At 36.1% G+C, this 22,136-nt stretch overlaps 3 protein-coding genes across 5 annotated transcripts in view; 1 reads left to right on the forward strand and 2 right to left on the reverse strand.

Annotated features, from left to right (window-relative positions):
- Window positions 1–5,650, reverse strand: part of LOC117123445 (protein capicua homolog) — a 30,454-nt gene extending 24,804 nt beyond the window's left edge. Inside the window, exon 1 of the mRNA XM_033269359.1 lies at window positions 5,523–5,650. The gene's annotated coding sequence lies outside the window, so the exon portion shown is untranslated. The remainder of the gene's footprint in view (window positions 1–5,522) is intronic.
- Window positions 5,651–8,836: 3,186 nt separating this feature from the next.
- On the forward strand, window positions 8,837–15,702 carry LOC117123469. 2 transcript variants are annotated; one of them, XM_033269393.1, is made up of 8 exons: window positions 8,837–9,500; window positions 10,456–10,670; window positions 11,747–11,806; window positions 12,579–12,778; window positions 12,959–13,259; window positions 13,538–13,694; window positions 14,041–14,500; window positions 15,024–15,702. In XM_033269393.1, exons 2-8 carry the CDS (start codon window positions 10,522–10,524, stop codon window positions 15,248–15,250), a joined length of 1,554 nt encoding a protein of 517 aa, XP_033125284.1. In that variant the 5' UTR covers window positions 8,837–9,500; window positions 10,456–10,521; the 3' UTR covers window positions 15,251–15,702. The 2 variants fall into 2 exon arrangements, with proteins under 2 accessions (XP_033125284.1, XP_033125283.1); XM_033269392.1 differs by having other exon boundaries at window positions 8,837–10,670.
- Window positions 15,581–21,772, reverse strand: LOC117123468 (kelch-like protein 20). 2 transcript variants are annotated; one of them, XR_004447856.1, is made up of 5 exons: window positions 21,675–21,772; window positions 19,881–20,512; window positions 19,261–19,521; window positions 17,613–18,891; window positions 15,581–16,551 (listed from the first exon to the last, which is right to left on the reverse strand). XR_004447856.1 is itself a non-coding variant. In XM_033269391.1 (4 exons), the coding sequence occupies exons 2-4, from the start codon at window positions 20,505–20,507 to the stop codon at window positions 17,968–17,970; spliced, it is 1,812 nt and encodes a 603-aa protein (XP_033125282.1). In that variant the 5' UTR covers window positions 20,508–20,512; window positions 21,675–21,772; the 3' UTR covers window positions 16,615–17,967. The 2 variants fall into 2 exon arrangements, 1 of the variants encoding a protein (XP_033125282.1); XM_033269391.1 differs by lacking the exon at window positions 15,581–16,551 and having other exon boundaries at window positions 16,615–18,891.
- Between the last annotated feature and the right edge of the window lie 364 nt (window positions 21,773–22,136).

Below are 22,136 nucleotides of genomic sequence, written 5' to 3' on the forward strand. Positions count from 1 at the left end.
ATGTAAAAGTGTAAAGTACAGTAATTGTTTTATTTATCGGCTTGTAAAATCAGAGAGCATTTCAAGGGACATTAGTTAATACAGTACCAACAAATATTAATCAAGCTAAAACAAATAAAACATGTTTCTTAGGCAACACTCAATATTCCCAAGTAATTGGCCAATGAAAAAGATGAAAATGTGATACAGAACTGTGTTTGCTGCTAGGAATCGTAAACAGAGATCAACAGCATCGTCAAGATGTAGGCAAGGCTGACACCTTATTAAGTTTTCAAACGAGCACTCAAACATCATTGTGATAAAGATAAGTTGTCGAAAAACAGATTTGTATGCGTAACTTCATTAAGTATACAGTAATTAACAATAATGATACAGTATGTTAAATAATATATTTGTACACTTAGAGAGCGGAATAAAAAGAAAAAAAAAATGTGAATAACTGACTGCACCATAGTCTATCCACCCATACAGTACCAGGCATGTGATGTTAATTACAATATTTTGACCAGTATTTAATTTGTTAGAAGGTTACGTGTCTTTAGAACGCCCACGGTTTTTTAAAAACTAGAGGAAACTGCTTCTCCACTAGACTTGGAAACATGGCCTAGATAAATACTACAAGGCAAGAAAAAAGGGGAGAGTACCAAGTACCATATAAGATTAACATATTAAATTATAGGACGATCAACAACAAACTTTATTCAACCAATATTATTGTTCTGATTGAATACGTAAACTTCAATACTCGCATCATTGTCGAGAATATACTTTTAAGAATAAGGCAAACTTTTTTTTATAAATTTATTTAGCAAAATTCTTTTTTTAATTCATAGGAGGGCGGGAAAAAACTTCTTAATTCTAATTTAGCAAAATAGTTCAACCAAAAGCATCTACTCAAAAAAAAATAAAAATAAAATTTTGAAAAAAAAAAAAATGTTAAAACGTGAGTTAAAAAGTAATATTGCACGATTATCTGGAGTTTATGTTAACGCATTCAAGCAACAACTTTCAAAACCTCAACGAAGCGGAATATTTTCAAAAGGGTGGCAAAGAATAAAAAAAGCAGGAGCATAATATAATACGTGCATACTATGCGTTCTTACAGGATACACATCCTCCGCATGAATCATATCATGTGATCACATTACATTTAAAAAGTAAATTGATAATTGATTGATAACTACATTTCCTCTCATAATTTACTTGGAATCAAATAATGTTCACTAAGTAAGTGCCAATGTTCAATACACTGTAGCAAATTTAGAACTTCAAATATGTATAGTAGTGAGTGTACATTTTGCTAAATAGTTGGGGCAGGTATGTTGAATGTAACACACAGGGTATCCATCCTCCACCCACCTTCTGTACAATGGCGGAGCCAAATGGGGGGAGGGGGTGGGGTAGCACTTATGCCACGTCATACATGCAAAGCTCTTCGTTGGCCACAACTCAGACCAACAAAAAAAGCGATTTTTATTTTTTATTTATTTTTTTTTCTATTTTGCGTAATGCACACTAAATATGTTTTCATCTCAATACACCTTAACATGGCCTGAAATTGCCCAGTTTTTTTCATGCACCAGTCCAGGGGTGTGTGCATTTTCAAACACTGTCCATGTATTTCAAGCTGCTCCATGAAAAAAAAAAAAAAAACATTTTTTTTTTTTTTTTTTTTTCCAAGGTTCTCTATATTTTCATTACAGGGTACTGTAGGTCTGACTTGGAAAACACAAAAATATCTTTTTTTTTGCTTAACACTAACCAGAATACAAATGAGAAAAATCAAATACATCAGTATTAGCTAATTATAGATTGACCAGTTCACCTCAAACTGAAGTAGGCAGAATACCTTGTACTGAGGTGTACTCATTAGCATATTGGACCCCATGATATGCACTAACTACTTAAGCCGCCAAACATGCACCACTTAAGCCCAGAGCATGAAGGGATCAATTATCATTGTTCTGACATGTAAAGTTGTACTTGCAGTTATCTCCAAATCAATACTCAGATAAGACTCTGGATGTTGCAATGAAAGATGAGGCAACTTTGGTTTTAGAAAACAAAATCTAAACTCTCCAATACAAATGAGCAAATTGGCAAACTTAAATTCTGTCTTGTTTGCATCCTTAATTGTTCAGTACAGTAGTTTCCAGTTAGTAAAATGAAATTTTGAAATAAGTTTTTTAATAGTATTCAAAACTTAAATACAGTATTGGATTCACCTTAAACCATGACAGTTTCATATTAAATTAGACTTAAAATATGCAAATCCATCCAAATATTGTATACAGTAAGTGTTGGTAACATTTGAATAGCAACAAATGTTGAAAGAAAACTTTATTATTAAATTACATGTTGGGACTGACTTGGGGAGGGGGAATATGGCTGGAGCTGGGGTTTTGAATTCCATGGGTAGCTCTGGCCACATTGATAATTACTGTTATATTATATGTTACAATGAAGACGTTAGTTTAAAAATAAGTTTGATATGGGGTGGAGGAAGCTGACAGGGTGGGGGAAGCTGACAGGGGGATTAGGCCACATGTTCAGACAGTCCAAGACTTGTCAGACTAAAGGTGCTGAAACTTTTTTCATTTTTTTAAATTCTTTGCACAGGTACAAGCATTCTTAAATTAGTTTTTTTTTTAACAGCCAACAAGCTACGCCTTGACAGCCCGCCAAGGCTTCGCCCATAGAGCCTTGCTGACTTCTGTCAAAAATGGTCATACCCCCTGTTAAATAATTTAGCCACTGAATCATCACTAGAACGATGGAATGTGAATGTGATGTTCTACTATCTATCCTCAATGGGAACTTGGAAGTCAAGATGTTGGAGAAAAACTTTATTTATGCGAGTTCAACCCAGCACTTTGAAAGCAATCCGCTTAACGACAATTCTTATTGGTTCAATTATTGATTACAACAGGCTAGAGCCCTAAACCTTGTTTGCTGGAATTTAAATAGGAATTACACTTGGCCTCCGTTGGCCTGACAAACACGGAAAGGTACACTTATAGTACTGCTAAATATCTGTCTATATAAACAAAATTATAAAAGGCATTTGATACAATTTTGTACACAAATAATAAGTAGGCAGTGACATAACACCTTAGACTCTTACTGGCTAAAGACTTGGGCCCTGTGAGATATTTATCTCCATTTTTGTTTGCCAGGACCATGGGCCCAAATTGGCCAAGCAGGGCTTTTAAAAATGCCCTTAAAATGTCAATAGTACATATTTGTGTCTTTTATTTATTTTTTTACAACTTAAAAATAACTCTACTGTAGTACTCGTTAAGTCATAGTCTATAAGACAGTCCTTGTTCCATTCTATAATTGGCAAGTGCAGGGCTACTTACATAGATGTGAATGATATCATGCAACAGAAATTATTGATTGGGTACTTAAATCACTACATTTACTAAATAAGCCTATGGTGGCTGTGCTTAGCAGTTATGCTTGCTAATGTACAGTAAGCACAATGTCTGCTTAAAAGCATACAGGAGTTTTTAATCATGTGTGTGCCAATTTATGAAAAAATTGTGCAGATTTAATAATACAGTTTAGCAATACAAAAAGTGATGACCTTAACATAACAAAGGACCATGCAAGTCTGGGCATGTCATATACTATCTAACACCACAAATTATGAAGACTACGAAAACAATGCAAATAAGTATTGATGGTTCTTCTTTTGCAAATAAATTTTGGAAATTATATTAATACATAGGTAAAGTGAAACCTTAAAAATACATTAGGCCTACTGCTACTGTACATCTCAGCATGATCTCAGACTTCTCAAGAAGATGCATTTCTGTAACTATGTCTTCAGATTTTCATAGTAAATGAAAAATTTCTGTAGCACCACCCAATAATTTGCCTTGAGTGCAAGATATAAGAATGGAGTTAAAATTATTTTGAAAATGGACCCGATCGTCCCGGGCCCCGACCGTTTTTTGGGCCCGATTGTCTGTAATTCCATGTGGAACTTTAAACAAACAGGACAGGGTGAAGCTTTTCGGCCACTTTTTCTTAGTTTTCACCACAATTTATCAGTAATCCGACAAGTATGAGTTGTCTAGGGACAATGTAACCAAAGATTCTGATGGAAAATTCATTTGTTCTGAACTGTAGACCTATTTACTTATGGGTCTAGGGCTACGATAAATTTTTTGTCAATTTCTGTATGTCCGTAATTAGGCAAAATTTCCGTAGAAAATAGGCCTAACTACGGAAGTTCGTGGTACTTGAGAAGTCTGACATCTACGGCCTACTGTAAAGTATTCTTGGCAGTCAATAAAAAATGATGAAGATACAGTTCTGATACTAAGCTCCACTGCTGGGATTACTGTAGGCCTAGGCCTGCCTGCTTGAAACCTGAATTTAGTTAAATAAAACAGTTAATGTCTTGCATGCACTTAGGAGGAGTCCAGGGTAGGCTCTAACTAGTTTAATATGTCATTAGCATAGGCACCTTACTGTAAAGTTTTTTAATTGCACAGAGGATACCCAAAAAATCAGCTCAGATTTGCGCGGAAAACCACAAGGAAAATAGGTGTGCGGAATCCTAATTGCAGCATAATTGAATTGCTTATATTAAGGCTTGGTCAAAGTCAAATTTTCGGCAAAATCTCTGTGAAAATCAGCCCTTATTTTCTGCAATGCACCAACGGATTTCTAGGCCAAATTTTTCAGGAGGAGGATATATTCCCCGCGCAGGCCTTACTATACAGTTTGGCATAGGCCTAGGATAGGCCTATTAAAATAATTAATATTAATAATATTAAATATCATTATATATATAGGCCTGGCTTACAGTAGATTAGATAAGCTGGCCCCTGACTTTTATCAATTTCAGACAGAATAATATGACTTAATACACGTCTTGGCAGATTGGATTTTTTGTAGCAAAACAAAATCGGCCTAATCATACTATTACTACCTAGCCTAGCCCTAGCTTTTTAACAATGTCCAGTTGGTTGCCTGCACATTTTGTTGACAGGGTGCTGTGCTACAAAATCGGAGGCCACAGTTTTATAAATTAGAGGGTGGGCTGCCTTGCTTGGAAGTGCCTTGCTTACTTTGGTTGGGGCTGCCTTTTGACCGATATTTTTTATTTAGGCTAGTAGAAATGTATTTACCACTTGGAAATTTAATAAACTGGGCCTAATAATTTCATCCAAAAACAAAATAATCTAGTGACAATCAAAGCTAAGCTTCATGATGCAATTATGATGAATTCGATATGATGACAAAGCATTGCGAAATAACTATGTGTAGCACAACAGACAGAAAGGAAGCGGTAATTCCCTTTAAAAAATAGATCGCCTACACGGCACACAATAGTGTGTGGTAGTGTGTTGTGACGATGAACGAAAAGGACCCCTGACGCATGGAGCAGGGGGTTGAAAAAACACCACAAACTATGTGCATATACTAAGAAACTTAATTAAAAATACAAAAAGTTTATTCTTATGGCCAAATAATCAGCTTAAGCATTGGATATTAGTTGAACTTACCTTTATAAAACAGAACTGAAGTAAAACAAACTGAAAGATGCCGTCATTTTCACTACACGTCGCGCTGTTCAATCCCTAAAAAAGGTGAATGAGCATAAGCGAATGCGATTTCTGAATGCTGATTGGTCAAACAGAAAGCACGAGATCTAATTTATTCAAGAGACTACGTTCTAATTGGTCTAAAGATATTGATTTAATCTGACGAGCTGTTTATTGCTCAGGCAAGGTTTGACATGACCCTGTGCTTTTCCATTGTATGCTTATTAGGAAGTCGCGTCTTAATATTACAGGATTGCTTGTCAAAAAATGGCGTCTGAAAATAAAACGTATGCTTTAGAATACAAATATGTAGATGATGTGTGTTTTTCGATTAATTTTAATGGCTATTAGACAGAAAAATAGTGGCACTTCCGGCGTAGTTCGAAGTATGAACGTCATGAGTGCCTTGTCAATGACATGAAATAAACACGATTAGTATGCCAGCCAATCAGCGACCGATTTCAAAATAGTTCTTGTTGCTTAGTACGCTACAAATGGCTTACTACTACTACGCTAAGCGTGGGTCAACCATTGACAGATGGAGTAGCGAATCAGCTGATAGCGACGGCGGCTCATTCAATGAAGATGAGTTTTTACTACCCTGGGCATGCAGAATCAATTTGCTTTCGTAAGTTATTCGAAAACGAAGAGTCGCGTCGACGGAATAAAAATGAGGAGGATCGGAACACATCATCGGTTTGGGGTTTTGCGCACACCGCCGCCCGGGAATATATCTATTCGCGGCCTTGGCTGTATCAAATTAAAGGCCCTACAGTTTGGATTTTTATTTTTGTAATGATTTGTCTCTAAACTGAATCGATAAGTGTTGGTAGTTAGCATGAGAACTCAATGCATGATCATAAGCTTCAATAAGACAGTCACCAGCAAAAGACTAAAACGACTGAATTTATAAAATGAACACTAAATAAAAACAAATTGACACACATAAATCAAAATGTATTTTCACCAGAGAACTAAATCCAAATATTATCTAATAAAGCTACACTTACATCAAAATATCAAACAATTAATTTAAAAATAATTAAAGGGAATTTTGTATTATTGATTATTATACATTGAATTAGATAGAAAATATAAGTTCTCCGTGGGTGTAGGGCGCATTAGGTTTCTTCGCAGAGTGGATTCAGGGGCTAGAGGAAAATATTAGGTTAATAAAGATGGTAAGAAAAGAATGACATCAAGATAAAATACTTTCTCTTCCATATTTTTACCTACCGAAGTTCTGACCAAAACTTCAAGCAACGCACACAGAACTTTATTGAAAGGTACTGTTAGTATGTCGCATATCGTTTTGTTTTTGCAAATCATTTGATAAAACATACGTAAACTAAACATGCTCCCAATATCCGTGCTAACGACCGGATAAGCAACAATGCCAGCCTACATACAATATAAAAGGTAAATCTTGAAATTAGTAATAGCGCACATCAAATCGCGCCGATAGAGGACTCACTTTGGCTTATTGCCGCGTCAGAATTTGGGCTGCATTTTGGTTTTTCATTAATTTTTTATATTAAATAATACCGTAAGATGGGATTTCTTATTTCTTATCTTTCTTTTTGTGGTTATGAATTATAATTTTACTTACGATAATTTTCAACGAAAATTTTTAAAGATATGTTCCCCTATTCCTTGAGTCGGCCTGGGTTGGTCCTATTAGGTATTAAATCATTAGGCCTATATTTAGTGTGAGACAGGCTTCCAATGGTGTCCGTATTGTGCAAGACATTTTTATTCAATATCGGTACCATCATGTCGAAATATTATTTACGCACTTGATACTATCAACGCTTTATACAATAATTAGTATATTAGTATGAATAAATTTATTAACAAATCGAAGTAAAAATTAATTACAAATACGTACGTGACAGAAACAGAGTGGACAAACTTCAACGTGTGTATAGCAGATGTGGATTCAAGGTAGGTGGGTGTTGGTCAGGGGCGGATCCAGTAGAGGCACTTGGTGTCCCCCGCCTCCACGTTTGCCACTTGAAAATTTAAAATTTTAAGGCATATATTGAAATTAGCGCTCTCACTTATTTATTATGAATAGGCCTATGTTGTGCCCTCCCCCTCCCCCCGTTTGAAAAATTCTGGATCCGCCCCTGGGTGTGGTCCAATTGAAAATTTGAAAAGTTGGAAAAATAAGAACAAAGTGAGGCCTACACAAGTCTGAAAGTGAGTACTGGGACTTATCTGCAAAACGTAAGTTTCCTCCTGGGCCCTTTCTATTTTCGTATTCCTGGATCCGCTATTGTATAGGGGAGAAGTACATTCAATCTTTGGATCATCTGAGACAGTTGAGTTTCCATATGATGAGTATTTCGTAACGTTTGTATTTTTTATGTTTTATTTATCCCAGAGCCTGGGTACTGCTGTTCAATGTTCAACACCTCTATGAGGGCGTAGTTGTCGTGCTGTCTCATATTGTTACAGTATTATTATCTTTTGTGACAGATCTAACTAAAATCTTAACAGAGAGAGGTTATTCTTTAAAACGAAATACAATACTTCCCTCCCCTGTTCCAACTCCCATTTACTAGTGATTGACCTGTCCTACGAATAATAATGTTTATAGCAAGGTAATAACCTACAAATAATAATATTTATGATAACAGTGATAGGCCTAGTCCTATACGTGTGATGGTGTGTTCATAAAGATGATGATGATGATAATGATGAATATGGTGATGCCAAACAGATAATGTTGATGAAGATGAATATGATAATGATGATTTATATTCAAATATAATGCAAACATAGGCAAATATGTCAGAAAAACAACTATAATATATAAAATCATTTTGCTGTATTTTTGTTTTATTTTTCTTAAGTTTGATCATTATTTTGGTACAACATATAATGCAAGTTATGAAAAAGAACACAAGCCTGTTCCTAAGGAACTACTACACCTTGCAAGTAAGTTTTAAAAAAATCAAAATGTTGAATTCATTGTAAACATCTTCACTTTGAACAAATTAATGTGATATAAATATAAATATATTAAAGTATAATATACAGTAGGCCAATACTGCGCAGAACTTATAAAACTTGGTACCTTTTTCTCCTCAGGTCGCGCACCCCGTGCGTACAACACAGCTCAACCTGAGCTTGATCCTCCTAGTCTGAGAGAGGAATACCAGTCTTTCCAAACGACATCCAGGGCCGCCTATGTAAATCCTAAGCTTCGCCAGCAAGTACTTACTCCCGAAAAGTTTGCTGGAAAGCCGAGTATGTAGTGGATGAAACTCTCCCGATTGTCTATTTTTTTAAATAAAATATATACCAAAAGACAATGCAAACAATATTTTCGATAAATATTGTTAGAAGTAACGATAGTTGATAATGTATTGTAGGCCTAAATGTTTTAAAGTAACGAGAGTAACTAATTTCACTAAATATTTATTACGAAAGTGGGCGAAAATAGAAGAAAAGAATTTTATTGTGAGAACACGTCATGTACATACAGTTGTTTTAATGCCTCGTGCTTTCTGGTTTAACATTTCTACGTAAAATATCGCAATAATAATAACGCAAAAGAAAAAAGTAATTGTTTGTTTAGTCTTGTTTTTGTTTTTAATTCAACACTGTCTGTGCGATTTTAAAAGGGTGTTTTTGAAGGAAATCAATTTGATCGGGATAATCATAAATGTAAGGAACCGTTACGTCGGCCGTTGGTGTGAAAAACCTTTGGATGTTTTGATTTGCTTCAATATTTGGTCAGCCGTGTAGAAATTGAATACCGTGTAACCACCCGCTTATAAGTACCTTTGTACATTTTACAAGCCAGCGTCTGACCAGAGGTATACAGTGTTGTATAGGCACATCATTTGAACACTGGGGCGGATCCAGGCGGACATTAACGTCCTAATAATAATTAATTATTAAACGCCAATCCGTCGACAAAGAACGCAGGTAAGCATATCCTGGCATACTACAGTTATGTAGTTTCGTTGATTTAGAATACAACATTTATTAAAGTTTTGTTGTTTCCCTTAAAGTTACAAGTTTTTTCTCATTGAGATACAGTTTTATTTTATTTCACCGATTGAGCAGTGCGTGAGTTCACGCTTTCTTAAAACACGATGTTAAAACCTGTATATTTATCAATCTTAACCAAAATTTGGACAATTATCGCTATACTTACAGTGTATAAAGGTCAGTATATATAGGCCTTATTAAACAAATCTCTCATGATGTATATTTTAAATATTTTTGTATGCGGTTCCATGTGGTCGTCGTGTTTTAGAGAGTTTAAAATCCATCAGACTGGGTCCGCAATAACATAAGCAAGTAAAACGAATAATATACAGTAGCCAGGGGCGGATCCAGAGATTTTCTGACGGGGAGGGGAGACAATATGAAGTTCACGCCGCCACGATCACCTTAGCCCCCACCAATAATTGGTAAAAAATCGAGCTCTCCTTTCGCCCATTGCTGTATCGCCAATGAACTCATGGGTGCACTCCCTTTTTAGCTCTTCCTCTCCTTAACTCAAATTTTGTCACCCTCTATTTTATATTTCGGCTTGACTGACGTGGGCACGGGCCCACATGCCCCCCCCCCCACCGCTGGATCCGCGCCTGAGTAGCTCATTATTAACAGCATGTATAATCTAAATCATAACGAATACTCAAACAAAATTGTAGCATATCTCATGACTCAATCTAGTCTATTGAAAAAGGTTAGGCCTATATTCGACCTTTTCATAAAGTAAACAAATTTAATATTGAAACCTCGTTAAATCCAACACGTACGCTTTGATCAATCGTGTCGTGTTTGTGTGATTTAGGAGGCATTTGTCTACAAGCTATTAAACTACTGTAATGAGACCGGGTCCAAACTCTATCTAAAAATCAATTAATTATAGGGTCATGGACTTCAACCTTTACGATGACTCCGACTTCACAAGTAAAACTACCGGTCGTTATTCAAAATGAAAACCGGTCGCTTGAGAAATAGACTGCCATGCCTACTTGTTTTAGTGTTGGTTCCATTTGGCTTACTCTCAATTTTCTATACTTATAACTCGAAGTTACGAGCGATTAAGAAACCCAGCTTGCAATATGCAGAAGTCGTTACGATGTAAGTACCATTAATTGTAATACAGAACTAACAGAGCCCGGTAGGCCCATCATATATAGTCAAGTTTAAAAGTGCTCACACACGTAACATGCACACATTGATATTTGGTAAGTCTTTGATTTCATCTATTTGATATTGCTAATATAAATGACTTAATCGGTGTAAAAATAGGATAACCTACGAAAGTCTGAAGAAGACTTATTTCCAAAGGGTACTTTGGTGGTGAATGGGCAGTGACATTGCCGGAGACAATCCCCTACTCTTTTCCCGAAGAGTGTACCGTAATGTTCGAATAAGCGCCGCGGCGCTTATATTATTTGGAAGCTTCAGTGCGGCGCTTATTTGTTAAAAACAAATTGGCGAGGCGCTTTCCATACCCGTTCCCATGTTAGGCCTGTACCTATTTCACATATTCCTGTAGTCTATCATAGGTCTTATTATCATAAATAAACGTTTATAAAGAAATGCTTGTCTTTATTTTATTATTTGTTCACTTTAACACTGTGTCATTGTATTTAAAACCCTGTTTCTCAAAGTGTTTCTACACACAGCGTAATACAGTATAATTATATTCTCGATTAAGCGCCGCAGCGCTTATTCGAGAGCGGCGTTTATTCGAGAGCAGCGATTATTCGAGAATTTACGGTAGGCCCTACTGCGTTTTTTAACGTGCACATGGGCCCAATTGCACACGGAACCAAACGTTTAAACGCCTCATCCGAAAAGACGGTGCGCTATCGTAACTTGCATTTCAGCCCTCCAGCTGAAAAAGAGCATGCAGCGATGGGAATTGAACCGGGGACCTAGATATCTCCACGGTTCAGCGCGCACACAGTGGCACCACCAGTTTAGTCGACTAAGCTAAAAATAATCTTATAATAAATAGGCCCTTTTTTTTCAAAAATAGGCCTATTTTCATCTCAGCATGAACGATGAGTTTCCGCTAGAATAACTTGTAAAACAATTTCACGAAGATGTACCTGAATCGCAGCAGTAACTTATGTACAGTGCTACCTTGCTGATATTGTTAATACTGCATATTATTTGATATCCCTATCTCATGCTTTGTTCCCTAGCATTAAAAAGTCAGGCCTACAAGTAAACCAGCCACAGGAAAATCAACCAGAGCCACAAAAGTAAGACACTTTCATTCTTTAACAACATTTGATGCCATGGACACAGCGAGTATACCTTAGAGTTTGCAGGAAATCCAAGCGTATGAGACTGAGGTGTCTCCCCCCACGACTTTTATAAATACCTAAAAGGCATTGCAAACAGTAAATTTGTTAAATATTGTTAGAAATAATGAGTTAATAATTGCAGGGGGAAGATTTACGGGGTGGCGACGGGCAATGACGGCGCAAAGATCTGCCCGACAGGAGGGGCTACTGTCTCTTATACACATCTAGATGTGTATAAGAGACAGGCATATCTCATGACTCAATCTGGCCAAAAGTAAGACACTTTCATTCTTTAACAACATTTGATGCCATGGACACAGCGAGTATACCTTAGAGTTTGCAGGAAATCCAAGCGTATGAGACTGAGGTGTCTCCCCCCACGACTTTTATAAATACCTAAAAGGCATTGCAAACAGTAAATTTGTTAAATATTGTTAGAAATAATGAGTTAATAATTGCAGGGGGAAGATTTACGGGGTGGCGACGGGCAATGACGGCGCAAAGATCTGCCCGACAGGAGGGGCTAAAACCCCCAAGGGGGGGGGGGGGCAAGCGACCGAAGCGAGCCTCGCTTTGCCTGGGGGCCAGGGGCCGCCTAGGAGCCACTGGTGGGGGCCCAGTCTCCTAAAAACTACGGATATTTGACGAATTTTGGTGATTTTTTTATTAGCTATTTGATAGGCATCAAGCTACCATATGACTTCATGTAGGATGTTTTTTTAATTAGGAAAACACAAACACAGAGGAAGATATTCCTTGACTGTGGAGCAAACGTGGCATCCTCAGTACAGTTCTTTCGCGAAACGTATCCTGATGGGAAGAATTTTATTATTCACTCATTTGAAATCGATGAGAGATTGGCGCCATATTTCAAGCCATACTCCAACCACGTGCTTCACTGCCCTGTCGGTGTGACGTCACAGAATGGTAAGCAGTGTACAAAATATTTTGAATCCTATTGGAGGCAACTGATTTCACCCTCTTTGTATATGCGTTGAACAACACTGATACAGACTACCAACTTAATTACCGCTAATTTATTACCAGTAATGAAATGAATAATAAACCATGTGAGAATAGAAAACTGTATTTTTTCTTTGAAAATAGGCAGTATGACGGCATACACGGAATCTGCTTGGTCGCCAAATAAGGGAAAAAATAATGGAATAGATATGCAGTGGGGAGGTGGGACACTTTATGTTGATAGATTTGAAAAAGCTGACATTACAACCGGTGGCAAACGAAAGCTGAGTCATCGTCGACGCATTCCCACCATCGACCTCTCTATGTGGATTCAAACGAATACAAGAATTGAGGATTATGTTATCCTAAAATTGGACGTAGAGGGTGCTGAATTTGAGATTTTCAAGAAAATGTTGAAGGACGGAACTTTTAAATGGATCGATAAGTAAGATCTATCATCATCATCATCCTAACCAGCCGTCATACTCATCATCATCCATAAATTAATTAGCAATATATATTATTATTAGAGAAGTACTATTTTCAACATATCATTATTATAATCATTGAGATTATCAATATCGTATCATATAACTATATATTTTTTTAAACTACGCACGTAAGCCTTACCTTAAGTAAGTAATACTTTTATGGGTGTCCTTTTAGTATCGAAGCGGTCATGCTTTTGTTAAAATTATACTGGATTAACTTTTAAATTTGTAGGCTGTATGGCGAGTATCATTTTCATCAACCAATCGAAATGGCCGCCAGTACGAAACGTTCCATTATGTATGAAGTTGAAAAAAGGGCAATGAAATTGAAACAATGGGGTGCAGAATATCGAACGTATTCCGACTTCGGGGAACTCCACCCAATAAAGGTAGGCGGCGTTTTAAAGTCTACAACGTTCCTTCAAAAGATGAACATAGCACAGTTGTTTGCAATATTTAAGTGTAATTTAGTTTGTTGCCTAAAATTCCAATTCGCCTAAACACTGTACGTCATAAGGCCTAATTATTATAATGGCAGGTGAAGATAACGATAAAAATATATAATGATAATGATTATATGAATTGAAAACAATAACAAAAGCATTAACATACAATAGCTTTATCAATAAATTAAATTAATAATATAGTAATAATAATAATACTTATTATTATTAAAATTATAATTATTATTATTACAATGATGATGATGATAACTAATGTGTGCTCTCTCAAAAGGTACCGCCGGGCACATCTGGTAAGCCTGGTGTTGTCTATAGCATATGTACCGCTGGTGATAAAAGACAAAAAGTAGCTATTGCCATTGAAGTAGGCATGAACAGAAAATTAGCAGAGAAAGTGATTGCCACAGTGATGGCATATAAACCCGAAATTCCGGTCACTCTCTTCGTGTACGGCGACTTTGTGGAGGAGTACCCGTCCCTTGTAGAGTCTTGGGCCAGCCGATTTGAGATAGGCATACGGGGTAACCATCCATATCCCCATGGTCATGCAGAAATGATTATGGGTAACTGGATTAAAGAGGCAGGAATTAGTGCCGAGTTACGATTGGAGGAGATTGGTGTGGTTACCAGGTTCTATATGCCACCCTGTGACGTAACAGATATTATACGAGGGCAAGGAAGACATCGAGAGTGGCGCATAATTAAACCAAGTTCAAGTTTTCCACCAACTTACGGTAAAAATTATTCTTGTAAAGAAACTACTTTTTACATAATATGTACTCAATGCCGTAGCCAGGATTTTCAAACTGCGGGACAGTAACGGGGTGGACCCACTTATGTGTAAATTCGAATAATGTGGACCCATTTTCTTAAAAGTTGACCTATTTTACGCAAAAAGTGTGAAAAATATGGACCCATTGTCTTAAAGGTTTACTAATTTTATGCAAAATATGACAAATATGGACCCTTTTTTTCAAAAAGCAGATTCATTTTTGCATAAAATTGAACATTTTTAAAAATGTGGACCCATTCTTTGTGGACCCAATAGAAAATTGTGTGGGACTGTCCCAATAGCTTGCTGTGACATTGTATGTACTGTTAGTCATGTGTATGTTGCCAATAAATTACTGATTAGCAAGACAAAACTATTTGACTTTATCGTCATCATCTCTCATCATCCTCATTTATTTATTATTATTAATATCATTATTACTATCATTATCATCTCTTTACAAAAGCAACTTAATTTCATTACAGAGCCACTGCTAACTGTTGCCAAGTACTACAAATACCGTGATGTTGAACGCGTGCCGAAAGCACTACGCATGATCAACGACCAACTAGTGACATCAAAAGGTGGTGTTCTTAGTCTAAACACTGACCACCCAGATTCATATATGATCATTGTATTTTTACTTGACTACCTTGTTGAAAACTCAGGTTACGAGTTAGTCACAATGGAAGATTGTATATCTGAAGTATGAAATTTTGTGCAGGGCCTACTGAAAACCCAAACCAAGGTGGGGCTGAAGAAATGAAGGTGGCCTATTTGTTGAGGAATGACTAAATGCCGACGCCAATTACATGATGATGCTGTTTATAAGATTAGTTTCGTTTGTGCTTTAGATTTTATAAAAGTCAAAATAAAAACAGTATGGCCATGTTATTCTTCAAGCATGGTCTTACTATTTTTAAGGTACAAAATTATTATTTAAAACTCAGAAAGTGGGTTTTTGAAAGAGCATAAAAGTATTTCGAATTCTTCAAAATATATATTTTTGCAAAAAAAAGAGAAAAAAACACCGACTCTAGAATTTTGAGATGAGCTTGGGCATCAAAAAGTTTTATTTTGGCATAATTCCATCTTGTAATTGACAATTGCTTTTGGATACATAGAAAATCATTAATCAACTTATTAAATTATATTTTCTACTCACTGCTGAGTGAAACCATTCTTCAATCTGTTTTGATGTTGGCTAATTTATGTTTTATAATTTCCTGTTTTTAATACAATTAACTATAGCCTACTAATACAAATTTATGTCTTCAATAAACAATAATCATCTTTTAGTTTTTTCAGGAATCTGGCCACAGAAAAACACTTAATATTCCAGTTAGAAGATATCTTATTTCAACATAGAACTAAACCACAGAATCACTACTAAACTGATTACCGTACTAGAGGAAACGGAAGCTTGAATTCAACTCAAAACAAACCATTACAATTATAGCAACTATGTAAATACTGAAATGTTCTAAAACTTGCATATAACATAGAAGTTAATATTTTCAATACTTATTTTTATACTGTTATTAAAATTTGAATCTCAATGCTTAACACAGTAAGAACAGTCCATATGTTCACATAATACAGTACACTTTAGTGACCCCCTTTTTTCCCCGTGGACAAATATTATCATCCTGAAATGTCCGCTTTCTGTTTGACACAAGTCTATATGACCATTAAAATAAATTACTGTGGAAGTATGGCTACAACATATAACGACACAATTCAACTAATATAATGTACAGTACAGGTATTAACAATTATTGTTTTCATACCAATAATCTGATTTCACTATCCTTGACACTTTCACTTTCCTTTCACTACAGACTATCTGTCACTAGAAAGATTGACCCCTAGAGGTCAAATTCTGTCCAAAAAGGTCATATACTTCACTTAGGTAGTGGGTGCCCTCATCTCTGGATTCATAGTTTTTTTTATACATCCGGCATTTGTGTCAGCTTCTCTGTCGATGATTTTGGGTTGTGTCCAGTTTATGACCTGTCTCTTATACACATCTAGATGTGTATAAGAGACAGCAAGAAAAAAACACCGACTCTAGAATTTTGAGATGAGCTTGGGCATCAAAAAGTTTTATTTTGGCATAATTCCATCTTGTAATTGACAATTGCTTTTGGATACATAGAAAATAAATACAGTTAACTAAAATGGAACATGCCAAGAAAGGTTTATTACAATTTTTAATCAACTTATTAAATTATATTTTCTACTCACTGCTGAGTGAAACCATTCTTCAGTCTGTTTTGATGTTGGCTAATTTCTGTTTTATAATTTCCTGTTTTTAATACAATTAACTACAATTATGTCTTCAATAAACAATAATCATCTTTTAGTTTCTCAGGAATCAGGCCACAGAAAAACACTTAATATTCCAGTTAGAAGATATCTTACTTCAACGTAGAACTAAACCACAGAATCACTAAACTAATTACCGTACTAGAGGAAACGGAAGCTTGAATTTAACTCAAAACAAACTATTACAATTATAGCAACTATGTAAATACTGAAATGTTCTAAAACTTGCATATAACATAGAAGTTAATATTTTCAATACTTATTTTTATACTGTTATTAAAATTTGAATCTCAATGCTTAACACAGTAAAAACAGTCCATATATTCACATAATACAGTACACTTTAGTGACCCCCTTTTTTCCCTGTGGACAAATATTATCATCCTGAAATGTCCGCTTTCTGTTTGACACAAGTCTATATGACCATTAAAATAAATTACTGTGGATGTATGGCTACAACCTATAACGACACAATTCAACTAATATAATGTACAGTACAGGTATTAACAATTATTGTTTTCATACCAACAATCTGATTTCACTAACCTTCGACTAACCACTTTCACTTTCCTTTCACTACAGACTATCTGTCACTAGAAAGATTGACCCCTAGAGGTCGAATTCTGTCATATACTTCACTTAGGTAGTGGGCGCCCTCATCTCCGGATTCATAGTTTTTTTTTTATACATCGGGCATTTGTGTCAGCTTCTCTGTCGATGATTTTGGGTTGTGTCCAGTTTATGACACAAATCAAATTGTTGGTTTGAAAAAAAAAAAAAAATTAATACATTTGTTTATCCACAACAACTAATATAATGCCGAACATAATTTCAACTCTAATAAGCCTTGTCAAGACTATCCAATTTTATTTGACAAAAACATGTGACATGCCTAAATATGGTAATGATGACATCATATAATGATCATATATAGGCACATCATGACTATATATGGGCATATACCAGTTCTTTGTCAAATGAAATTTGATAGTTTGGACAGAGCTTTAAACTGTTTTAATTTTGGGTTGTAAAGTAATTTTCTCTTTTGGAATTCAATTGAGACCATACATTGTATTTGATGAAATGAATCTTAAAAGTGTGTTAATGGGTTAATAACCCAAGACGAAGAGGCAACAGAGAGATTGCCGCCCCACTTATTCCATGGCAGAGCGTCTCCCAGTCTTCCAACTCAATATCATACACCTGAGTAGCACTTGTACTTAGATGGCTATCAAAACAGAAGCCATTCACAAAGAAGTATACCCTATCGCCAATTCTAAACGCACCAATACCATTCTCTGGTATAAGACTTTGGTCTTGGGAGATGTACATTCCTGAATGGACTGTGCCAGATTCATCCAACAGATGCTCCACTACTGATGGACACAAATCCCATTGTTGAGATCCATACACCCTACTTGGCACGGACTTGTAACACACAGAGTAGAGTTTCTCATCTTTGATGTACAAGTCTACCTGTCGATTTGAATTTAATCCTAATCGTTTCTCTGGTAACCATGAGTTGAGTTCTGGATCGAAACAAGTGTAGCGAACCTGACCGTGTCCTTTGAAAATATGGATCTTGTTATGGAATAGAATGGCGGTTGTGTTGTAGCGGGCTTCATCCAATGCAGCGACGCAAACCCATTTACTGCGAGCAAGATCGTAACGCTCCACCGAACGAAGTGGGTTATCATCTTTATCAAGGCCACCAATTGCATAGATAAATCCTTCGTGATGGACTAGTGAGAAACTTTTTCTCTCAACTTTCATGGGTGGCAAACTGGACCACTTGTTGCCTTTTGCATTGTAGACAAAAAAGTAGTTCCTGGTGGCATTTTTACCAGAGTTGATGTATTCACCACCTGCGATGAATAGGTGTTCACCGACTACAACAGCGGTGTGGTTGATCACTGTCTGATATGGCAACTGCGCAAAGTTCTTTAGAGGTTCCCATGCTTTGGTATTTGCATTATACTGCCGTACGAAACTCATCGATGTGTGTCCTCCAATTGCTACCATAGACTAAGACAAAATAAACAGAATTTTAAGTGTCTACAAAGAAAACAATCATTACCAGCCTATTGTATTGTATCATTCATTCAATCTGTTAATAGATGAGAAAGTCATTCAAACTTTCAAATTGAAAACTTTTAAAGTATCAACTTTTAGTTCGGTATATACAGTTAATTAAACAAATAGGCTTAGAAATGAAAGCAAGAAAATTTAGATTATCTGGTGGTGGTGGTGGCCAGAAATTTGTCAACAGGAGGTCTAACAAGGGGTCTGAAAAAGGGGACTTGCCCATGACCTCTGGTCAAGATCCCAGAATAAAACTTATGGGGAGGAATCATATGGTTTATAATTATAAAAAAAATGTGCTTTTAGACATACCTTTGAAGAAAGTCTTGGTGCAAACAACTGTGGAAGTTGAGCGAAAAGCGGTCCCGTAACAGCCTTTGCCGTTGCATGGTGTTGCATCAGCTGATCATACAGCAGTTTACATTGAGGTACTGTTAAAATGTCTCGATCAAATGCTTCTACAATCTCCTGTGCCGTCAGCAGCCCTAATCGTACCTTCTTAAGGAGCATGGCTGAGTGATGTAAACGGGTTTCTTTGTCGTGTCGAATCCAGTTTATAACAGCTTTCAAAATCTTAATATTCAGAAAAGATAAAAAACAATCATTAAGATAGTAACTTAAAAGGATGAATACAAAAGTAAAGTTTACTTAATATCTTAACATGCTCTATTTTTGTACTTGGCAATGTGTGTATTCAAACAAAAAATTGCCATTTTAATATACATTTGTACTTTTTATGGACAAGTCAATAAATGAATCTTGAATCTTAAACAATAAACATTGCTAAGTCAGAACAAACAAGAAGGAACACAACACAGGCAGCATATTGTGTATGAGTGCTATTGTTCATAATGATTAGTGAAAAGAGCTAGATGTTCACTGGAAAGTGTAAAATACAGTAAATGTACAGTAGTTGAAATCTAAATTTATACCGGATATTCTCCACTAACAGCCAAGTCTTCTTTCTGCAAAAAACTAGCTAAGCGTCTCGCCGTCATATATTCTAAGAAATCTTCAGTCTCGCAAACCTCTACAAAGTTCCGTGTGATGTACCTATCAGCTGTCTCTCGTAGACTTTTCAAATCAAAATTATTTGCCATTTCAGATATTTTTAGAAAATCCTCAAAGTTGAACTTTTCATGAAGGAAGCAGTGTTCGATATAATCAATGCACTGTGTAACTGCAATGGGCATACTCAAATGGTTTGCAGCAGCAAGAACGTCAAATACGTTTTCTGGGGTTAATGCAAGATGCGAAGAATACGCAAAATTGAGAATCAATTCAAAAGACTCGGCACAGACATCGGTCTCTTCTTGAAATTCAATCATATCTTGCGAGGATTCTTTGAGTCCACCTGTGAACATGGCACGGAAATATTCACTTGCTGCCGACAAAACAATTTTGTGCGCAGGAAATTCCCGCTCTTCAACTTTGATCTTAATGTCGCAGAATAAAGCCTCTTCTCGCAGTGATTGAAGACTGTCCATTATGTGCTGGCCCCATTTCATTTGATGAGCACTTGAATCAAACATAACAAATGTTGGAGTCCGAGTATCCATAGTTACTAGAAAGATAAACAACAATAATTTAACTACATAATAACGATTAATCTTAGAAAAACAATGATTTAATGAGGAATTACAATATCAATTGAGTATAGGTTAGTAAGAATAAGATGGGCTAGACCAGGCCGGCCTAGCCTAGAAAAAGGAGGAGGGGTAGCCTAGCCCAGGGCCTGGTCTCAATTTTCGAGGCTACCTAGCTTAGGGCCTAGGTAGAAAAAGAATAGAAAAAGCTGGGCCAGGGTCTGGCTGATGTGATGTGTGTTGTGGTATGCCCAGCCTACATTTAGAAGCATAGGCCTCTAGATTGTATTATTAACCTATGTTAAGATAAGAAGAGTAAGATTAAGAATATAATATAAATAGATATATTTTGTTGCATAAGTGGCAGTGGGCGTCGGTAATTTATGGGATGGGCAATTCATGCAGGAAATGATGGTGCCTGGATGGTCAACTATTTGTACAGGGATTTTCCCAATAAAATAATCAAACAGAGCTGAATTTCATTATTTAATTTTATTGTACCCCTATTCATGTTCATTCAAAGTTAGGGAGAAGCTAAAAATTTTATTTAAATAACGACATCCTAGGCCAGTTTGTGTTTTTCCCCTAGATGACAAAGTAAATAAATGAGTAAAACAAATCAGAAATATTAATTCAGTTTAAGTATCAATTGAGTAATTAACTACAAAATTTTACATGACAACATTTGAGACATACAATTACAAAAACAGCATTATTACAAAATTGTAGGCCAGGCTATGCGTGTTCTAAAAAAAAAAATAAGACAAAGAATATTCTGCTATAACCACCCATCCATTTCTACAATGTACAGTATATGACAAACTAATGTACTTTACTGTTGGTTAAGGGCCGAGCTGATGCCGTCGAAACATATCCTATTCCTAGCCTACACCCTAGCTAATCCGGTTAATCACACTTTCACCACGGAGCTATGCTGTGACTGACTGCTTACTCCACGATATACCTACCTAGCCTAGCCTACTGCAGTGTTAGGCCTTTCCTTGTAGTTGGCAGTAAATTTTAAGAAAGTGGGCTAGGCTAGCCAGAACTAATTAGTATTTAACTTATTCAGATGACAATCTACTAAACTTGGGAAACATTAAAATGAATGATGAGTAACTATTAATTGGCTATTCATACCTGTTTATTGCTATACCAACGTTGACTGAGAACTTGGCATTTCACAACAATGTATAATGGATGTATTGACTGGAGCGCCCTCTATACATTACAATTAACTCTTTGATAGTCGCCCTACTCTACATTCTGGTATATTAACGATAGGGCATACAATCGAGGGTTTTAGTTTAGTTAGACTGCTAGGCAAGCATTGCCGATCTATAAGCGAGCAAAGGCGTTAGAGAATATGGGTTTTTTTTTAGAGATAATAAGAAAAATATTGTCTACCGTCTATTAACAATATCGTTAGACAGTAGGCCTACTTTTCCTTTATTCACGAGACAGCTGTATTATGCGCCTTATATCCATCGGACTGATTAATTGTCTACCAACGATTTTACAATACCAGGCATCCTGTTATTTTAGCATCATATTGAAAAATATTGATTCACATTTGAAGAAATACTTCAAATCAACAAAGAT

The sequence above is a fragment of the Anneissia japonica genome, unplaced genomic scaffold, assembly GCF_011630105.1.
Source record: "Anneissia japonica isolate Jap-2015-1 unplaced genomic scaffold, ASM1163010v1 scaffold287717_len1600092_cov198, whole genome shotgun sequence".
NCBI lineage: Eukaryota > Metazoa > Echinodermata > Crinoidea > Comatulida > Comatulidae > Anneissia > Anneissia japonica.

Coding starts and splice junctions, on each gene's coding strand:
- LOC117123469 (XM_033269392.1), top strand. CDS start 10,522: ATGAAAACCGGTCGCTTGAGAAATAGACTGCCATGCCTACTTGTTTTA. Junction 12,779..12,958: donor CGGTGTGACGTCACAGAATG/GTAAGCAGTGTA, acceptor CTTTGAAAATAG/GCAGTATGACGGCATACACG. Junction 14,501..15,023: donor AAGTTTTCCACCAACTTACG/GTAAAAATTATT, acceptor ATTTCATTACAG/AGCCACTGCTAACTGTTGCC.
- LOC117123468 (XM_033269391.1), bottom strand. CDS start 20,507: ATGGATACTCGGACTCCAACATTTGTTATGTTTGATTCAAGTGCTCAT. Junction 19,522..19,880: donor CTGTTAGTGGAGAATATCCG/GTATAAATTTAG, acceptor CTGAATATTAAG/ATTTTGAAAGCTGTTATAAA. Junction 18,892..19,260: donor CACCAAGACTTTCTTCAAAG/GTATGTCTAAAA, acceptor ATTTTGTCTTAG/TCTATGGTAGCAATTGGAGG.